Source organism: Talpa occidentalis, unplaced genomic scaffold (genome assembly GCF_014898055.3).
Source record: "Talpa occidentalis isolate TD23 unplaced genomic scaffold, MPIMG_talOcc4v2.1 talOcc4.6, whole genome shotgun sequence".
NCBI lineage: Eukaryota > Metazoa > Chordata > Mammalia > Eulipotyphla > Talpidae > Talpa > Talpa occidentalis.
The window spans coordinates 121896470-121904909 of record NW_023604972.1 but is presented as its reverse complement, the minus strand read 5'-3'; the positions used below and the strand labels follow the sequence as shown (position 1 = coordinate 121904909).

Below are 8440 nucleotides of genomic sequence, written 5' to 3'. Positions count from 1 at the left end.
TTTTGTTGACCAAACGTACATCCGGCCACATTGCTATAAGTGCTTACCTGCTTATCCCAGCACATTCTATTCAGGGCACTGGCCAGGTGTTTTAAAATCAAGATAAATAGAACCCTGTCTCTCAATTTTGGGTTCTTAAAGTTTCTAAATACAGACATGTATGTTAAAAAATATTTTCAATATAGAAAGAAAAATCCTTCAAAGGGGATGCAGAGCTGTGTTGTAGGCGTGGTGGTCAGGCCCAGCCACACAACCTGGGAACATGATAACACTGGGTATTGAAGGACAAGTGGAAGGTGTTTCATTTCACCTTGATAAGAGATTTCTAAGAACACAGCATGGCCTAGACACAAAGCACCCACGCACAATGCAACCAGGACTCCCTCCCTCACTAAATGGAGGTGCCTCTGAGTTCTTTTCTAGACAAGGCCTCCACCTTGTCCTGTTGCCCTGTCTTTGACCTGCTGAGACACGTACCCAAGGAATCTTTCTAAGCCAGCGTATAGAGAAAGCCTCTGGCCTTAATGTCGGATCACTGAACAAGACTCCCTCCACTACTGTTCTACTCAAGTTCCTGTCAGTCGTTTCTCATCAACTTATTCCTGACAAAGATTCTCTCCTTGACCAAACTCTAGTGAGGCTCATGTGAGCTCTCTTCTGAACCAGGTCCTGGTTTGGACTTTGGGTTCATATCTGGTTGTCCAATTTTAGTAAGAATCCTGCTAAGTCAGTTAAGACACATCCCACCCTCCAGATCTGATCACCCTGGAGTGTGGTAACCAGAGAGAAATCTCAGAAGCTTTGTATTCCACGTAAAGGAGGACAACACGATTTTCTAAGTGGGTAGTGATGAGATCAGATTTCCATCTCATCTTGCCCACACTGATAAATTGAATTGGATGCTGGAAGGAACAAATAGAGGCATCATCTCATGACTCATCCAATGCTATTTATCAGATTTCAGGGATGGAGGTGGTAAAACAGAGCAAACCCAGGGAACCGGATTGACCTGCTTGGTAGGTACTGACTCATGCCCTTAAGAATGCAAGACAAGACCCAAGAGTAGACTCATGGGGAGAAACAACAATAATAGGACATACTTATTCAGGGAGTAAGGAAAGGAAGAGAGAGAGAAAGACAGAGAGAAGATGGAGGGAGAGCAAGTTTACAGGCTGGCACATGGCCAAATACCATTTGTCCTAGCCCAGATAGCATCTGCTGAGCAGAGACCAAGGTCCAAGCCTAAGTCACAGGTAGTGAGCTGGCAGCTTCTCAGTAGGCAAGCCTCCTCACCAGCAGTTTAATTTGACAGTCTTTCAACTGCCAAAGACCCAGTGCAAAAACCTCCAGCATTGATACTGCCAAAATCCCAGCAGTTTTTTTGAGCTGACTGCAATTTTAAGGCAAGAAAGAGAATAATCCAAGAAGTCTTCTTGAATTCAATGATTGAATCAGAATAAATCTCCAACTTATACCTGGGGCAATAGCAGAGTATAAAAGTACAAAAGGCTAGTCAAGAAACACATGACTTAATACTTTGGTCCAGTATTTCAATAAATCTAGATCTTTGTCCTCAGGGAGTTTACATTTTGGCAGGGAGAGCAGATATTGAGCAAATCATTACAAATAATAAATGAAGCAACAATAAGCATGGCAAATGTTTTAAAGGAAAGAGTTAGGCCTTATGAAGGTGTAGAAACAATCTAATTTATTTAGCAGTTGGTATAGTGATTCTGTGAATGCTATTATTGAATTTAGTGGGGGTACTTGTTTTTAAATGAAACTAAAAAATTTTTAAAATAAGATGGGTTTTGAGAATTTCAAGACATGGCATACATTTTTGAAAATTAACACATGAAAATATAATCAATGACCTTAATATCAGGGAGATAATCCTGACAACTGCACACAAAGACAATTTTATTTCTTCCTTCCAAATCTGTATCTTTCATTTCCTTTCTTTTTACTAATTAATTTATATTTTACAATATATTATATATATTTTATACATAATTTGCATTATATTTTACATCTTTTTTAAACAATATTTGCTTTCTTTTCTCATTGCACTAAGACTAATGTAATGGTGCTGGTTTGGTTTTTTTCATTTTAAATTTCAATTGTTCTTTTTGGCATATAGGAAAGCAACTGAATTTGTTTTCTTCATCAGCCTGGCCAGGACTTCATCAATTTTACTATCATTTTAAAGTTCCAGCTTTTGGTTTCATTTTCTTCATTGTTTCCTATTTTCAATTTTGATTTCTGATTTTTCTATTTTGATAAACATCACTTATTTTAATTCTAAGCATAACATAAAAGTAATATGAAACCTAAAATACATATATTTAATTGTTTAGAGCATTTCTTTTGTACTATCAGCTAACATATTTGTAAGAAGAATGCCTCAGCTTACTTAAAAGGATTTAATCTCAAAGGTGTTATGAAGAAAAACACAAATAATCAACAAAATACTTAGTAACTTGTAGAAATGTACTTTATTTCATGCAAAGCTACATCATTTCCCATATTTTAACAACTAATCAAATAAACATTTTGAAAATTTATTACATCACAATAAGTTAAAAAACTACAAAGCAATTGCAAGTCCATGAGTTTGTCAAACCAAATTGAGAAACATTATGCACAGATAAGGCCAAAGACGCTAACTCACTTAATGGTAACACTTTGCAGCTTTTTTCATATACATATTTTAAAATGTAGTGAGAATCTGAAGAGAAAAATAATTAAATCTGCAACCCATTGGTCAGGTCAGATAGGAAACATTTGTTGCTACACATCAGGTAGTAATGACTGATTAAAGATAAATTTGGCATCATGCACCAAAAATGAACATTATTAATATTTTGAAAAATTAAGATGAGATGCACATTTGAAAACTTATCTTCTATTTCACCTAATCCACTGAATTAGATAAATAACAAGTACTTTATTAATGCAACACAGAAATTAGGTTTTTGGTATACTTTGGGTACTGGTATATATAAGGAGATACTGAAGAGTTGTAAGTGCATTTCAAATTCACACTGGATTTCAGAACTTTAGAATATTGCCCTGGGCAGAACTTATTTGAAAAAGATCATAAAACTGGTTAAATGCAATACTACAGTCAGTAACTTACAAAAAACATTTTATAAAAATTAAATACCAGAAAGTAACAATATCAACATTAGAGTTCATTTTTCAATGCTATAATTTATAAATATATATGAGATTACTGCAATTTAAAACACAGATCCACATATTCTCTACCTTCTAAAATGAGAAAAATCCTTCAAGTTGTTTTCAAAATATGAACAAACCCAAATCCATTGGATTACTTAAAAAAAAAATAAATACAGTCTCTCCCCTACAACTTGGTATACTAAATAGGGAAGATGCTAGCAAGTATTCTTTTGAGAAATACAGCTCTCAGTGATCAGCTAAGATTTATGTCAATAATAGCAACTCAAAATGGTGCTGTATAGTAAGATTAACAAATTATGACTTTACCCTACATATGTCTGCCATAGTAAACCATTCTTTCTACTCATTTGTACTGAATACAGTAACTTTTTGCAAAATGATTTGAGATAAAATTAACCATGAAAGATTTTCTGAGGAAAAAAATTAATTTCCCCACAGAGTGTGCTAAAAACAAATTATTTTGGGATAGCAAATGAGAAGAGGAACATACCAATATTCTTGCTTTAACAAATTTAAAATTATACCAAGGCTTTGATCAACCTCAATGGACAAATTTCTTTTGAAAATGGAAGTGAAATTTCAGGAAAACCAGGCTGAGCACGGTGAGGCCATGTTCCCATTGTGGTGGGATTGAGGATGGACAGAGGGGCTGGTGCCCGCTCTGCTGGGAAAGAGCTCACAGAGCCTCCAGAAGTTGGCCAGAGGCTAACCACTGCCTGGTTTTCTAGGTCTTTGAGCAAAAAGAGTCTCTGTACCGAAGGAACTGGTATTTTAGTACCCAAACAGAAGGAACTGGTATTTTAGGCCTGCTGTGGCCCCCTTAATATTGTTTCAACCTCTCCTAATGAAAACATTGACCATGATGTACGTAATTTGTGAATTTATTTTCACAAAAAGTGTTCTCAAGGTTCTTAATGTTCTGCTTTTGGAAGTCTATTTTTATGCCAAACATTACATTTGAGAGTAACTCATTAACTGAACTGCCCTCCTGAACAACTTACAACACAACACAGTAGGTCAGCATACATCACATTTACATGCAGATATTGTTCAGTTCTCTACCAAAATCTGTTTCAGTATGTTAGTGTTGCAATATTGCTATTCAAGTAGTAGGATTTATAGCCAGACCTAGCTCCTTTTTAGTGTACTGATGCTCAAAAATAACTGTAGACAAAACAAGTAGAAGGAAAATCTGTCAGTACATTGAAAATCACACAATAGAGACCTCAGAAAAGAAGGAAGGTGTGAAAGGAGAAAAAAAACAAAGATAAAATTCTAAATCCATTTACTTCTTAACATTTAGAATTTAATACAGTATATGATTCATTATACTTTGGAGATTCAAGTAAGTTAAGATTTTTCAGGGACATATTTTCCTCTTAATGCAAATATACATATCCTTGTAATTTTCAGGCATGGTCCACTCAAATCACAAGTACAAAACTCGTATTAGTGACCAGTGTAAATTATAATTATGGAGAGCACAGTTTTTCTTTAAAATGGTAAGTAGCATATCATCAAGAACATCCCCTAAATCTATTAGAGGTATAAAAAAATGAGGTTTTTTTATTGTACAGAAATGAAATTCCTTCCTTAATATGCTAAAATATACTTAAGAAAAAGCACACTGCCTTTCCGATCTGTATTTAATTTCATTTGGATACAGAACCAGCATATGTTTTAGGACTGATTATCTAATCAAATCAATTGCCAGCTCTTTTGAGGTGGGGAGATTTGGACTGTCAGGTTCTCTGATCGATTCTTCGATAAGTGGAAAACTCTTAAATGTTTTGGTTTACTTCTTATCATTCTTGAAAATGAAAAAATTATTCCAAAGCCCTGTATCATTTTTTTTAAGGGAGCAAATTCTAATAGTTAGCCTTATACCTTATTTCTTACTGTAATTTTTTTTTTTTTTTACAAAAATGTACTACAGATTATAACAAATTATTGATGCAGAAAGAAAAGTTAATTAGTAACGTATAGGTGCTTCACAAATTAACATATTTTTATCACTTTCTGCTGTAAATTACTACATCTTGAATTTCTGGCTCACTGAATAGATTTACCTAACAAATATTTAGAAAAATAATTTAGAAAATTTGATCAGATATCTATTATTATGTAAGAAAGACATCAAAAGGTAATTGTCAGAATTAACTCTTCAAGAAATGTGTTCTGCATGTGAAATATATGAATTTAGTAGTAGTGTTCTGTAGTAGATATGATTACATTTTAATAAGTTTCTCAACACAGAAATCTTTCCTCAGACTACAGTTTTTTGACACAAGTGACTTCATCAATATTACCTCAGTTCCCCAGCAATAAACTCTACATATTTAGGGATTAAATTGTTACTTCTGAACTCAAATATTGGATTTTATAAAAAATTCCGTAAGACATACTCTGCTTAAAAAGTTGAATACTTCAGATAACTTAAATAACCAAAAATTATTTTGGAAATACCTCAAAAGTCACAAATGGATTTATACTCTTTGTGAATTATTATATATACATCAATTACTATAATCATAAAAAATTAATAATAAAAGAAAATAGTACATTCTCTTATACATTTCTATCAATTTATCTGAAGGCATTATAAAAGTTATAAAATTAATTGGATAATTTCTTCCTTCTCTGCTTCTATCAACAATAGCATCTGAGTTTCATGACAAAACTTGATGAGAAACAACATTATACTTAAGGAAAATATTCTAAAGCAAACCTGAAGACTAAGTAAAAAAACAACACTTTTTCACAGGCCTTTTGATGAATTATTCCAAAAAGAGTTTTTGCTTTGGGGACTTGCAAGCTTCACTATAGTAGTAAAAAACCAGATCCCATTCTGAGGCAATCATTTCCCCATCCAATACCTTTTAAATTTCAGTATATAAACTCAATACCCTCACAATAGCTTTGTGAGGTAGATCAGTAAGTAAATAAAAGCATCATCTTCATTTCACAAATGAAGAATTGAGGCACTGAAAGGTTACAAGATTTGCCTAAGGTATTCAAAGAGTCAATCATGAAATTACCAAAAATAAGTAATTATCTCTGTTCCTGGCCTATTCTCTAACCACAACTCCCAATAAAAGACTGCACATATGTGTTTGCTCTCAAATGGGCACTCTATATGACCTTTGACTGTGAGTAAAATCTATCCATTAACAACCTTTTAAAGGAGAGCCAATCTTAAAGTTATAAAAAGTGAAGAAAATCAGATAATTAGGATGATACACTATTCTTTCAGTACCTGCATAAAACTGTCTTTAAAAAATTTACATGATAACACTTAAGAGGGAAAAAAATTTAAATTATGATTCGGAGGAAAGATTATCTTCAAGAAACATAGTCATATTGTCAGGTACATTCTATAACTCATCTTAAATAGACACCTAAGAATGAAAGTGAGTGCTATTAAAAATTATGCAGGAAAAAGGTGTTAAACTTAGACTGGTATAGTCAGCATTAGGTGACTCCACAGCATGGATTCTGCAAGCTACAAACATTTCAGGGACAAAAAATAATTTGCAAGCACGTTGTACTCAAGCATATTCACTTATGCAATAAAACACTGATGCTTTAGAATATACCACCTTCGGTTCAAATACAAAGGTTAAAAAGTCAATTTTAACCAACAAGTTTTTATATATAGCCAATCTAGTATCATTTTGCTTTCTATAAACCACAATTTTAAAGTACTAGCAGTAACAGTAAATGGATTAGCTTTTTACCTTTGAATAACCAAATGTTCTTTTTCGAAAAGCATAAACAAGCACCTTTAAAAATTAGATAATTTTGTGGGACCCTTCAGATATTAACAAAAATTTTACTATTTAATATTAATGCTTAGGGTTCACCTTGAATGGAATGATCAACACATAAACACAGTAAAGATAAACATTTCACTCTAAAATGAAAATCCTTTACAAAGCAGTACCAAAAGCACAAAACAACTCCTAGTTACTACTAAAGACTGAAAGAATAATATATCACCTGATTATAGTATAAAGATCCTAGTACTATCAGTAGAGATATAACCTTAATTATGCAGGCAAAAACTAATTTGCATACAATGTTGAAAAAGCGCTTTCTACATTCAGTTGTGTCTGCTAAGTAAGCCTTGTTTTAAGACATGGGTTTTGTAAATATGGTTATTTGAGGTCTCCATCTCTTTGGAAATATTAAAATTTTCTTTAGAAACAACTAAAATGTAAATCATAAATAACGCATGAATAATGAATGTAAGCAATAAATTGTATAATATTTTCCAGTTATGACTATGGCTTTCCTTGAACCTTTAAAGCAACTTTCCTGAAAAAAAAAAAAAAATCTGAAACAAGCAACTATATGTTCTCAACATATACTGATTTTTAGCATGAATTCTTTGTCATGAATTAAATCCTTCTACTGTAACTGGACTTCTAAGGCAGACACTTCAGGATTGATATGTAATAAATCCTATTAGAAAAGATAGTATTCTTTCCAATGAACAATAAACTATTACTACTAAGATGTGATTAATTTTCAGTGTTGTTTTTAGCCTAACACTTTTCATTGGGCACAGAAATGTTCTTAATCACTGAACTGATATATTGGGTGTTGGTTAGCTGTTCCATAAATTCTTTCCAAATTTAAACATCATCAAATATTCTGCTGCGAGACATTGAAAGGTATCGTCCACCAGGTTGATATCTGAAAGGTGGATAAAGAAATGATCTAAGGCATCAAAAATAATAAAGGAGAGAAAAACAAGGACACATTAAGAAGAAATGGCTATATAATTTCTAAGCATTGTAAAATCTATTCAGCAGCTGAAAGCAGAAACTTACTCTCCAGGAATATTATCCTAAGAAGGAGCTACTTAATTATAAATCATCCAACTGTTTTAAAGCCTAGAATACACATGTGACAGGGCAAGAAATGTAAAAAGAAAGGGGTGAGACAATGTAAAACACATCATGGAACTTAAGAGATTTAATAACACTCCCAAATGTTGAATATATAATATCCCAGCTATCTGGGTTTTTTTTTTTTTTTTTTTTTTTTTTTGCTATTTTTAGGCAAAACTATATAGCAAATATATTCATGCATATGATATTTTGCTTTTGTTTAATCATTTCCATATAGCATGGTGGCTAAAAGCACAGATTCTATAGCTGTATTCCTGTGGTCTAAATGCCTGACTTTGCCATTTACAAGATATATGACTCTGGGTAAGTTATCGAGACTG

The 8440-nt window shown here is 32.8% G+C and overlaps 1 protein-coding gene across 7 annotated transcripts in view; it reads right to left on the bottom strand.

Annotated features, from left to right (window-relative positions):
- Positions 1-2484: 2484 nt before the first annotated feature.
- Positions 2485-8440, bottom strand: part of LMBRD2 (LMBR1 domain containing 2) — a 32253-nt gene continuing 26297 nt past the window's right edge. For 4 of the 7 annotated variants that reach the window (XM_037529237.2, XM_037529241.2, XM_037529242.2 and 1 more), the window contains exon 19: positions 2485-7926. In XM_037529237.2, the coding sequence (XP_037385134.1) occupies positions 7842-7926 (85 nt within the window). In that variant the 3' untranslated portion in view covers positions 2485-7841. The remainder of the gene's footprint in view (positions 7927-8440) is intronic. The other 3 variants (XM_037529243.2, XM_037529244.2, XM_037529245.2) reach the window with 1 other exon arrangement.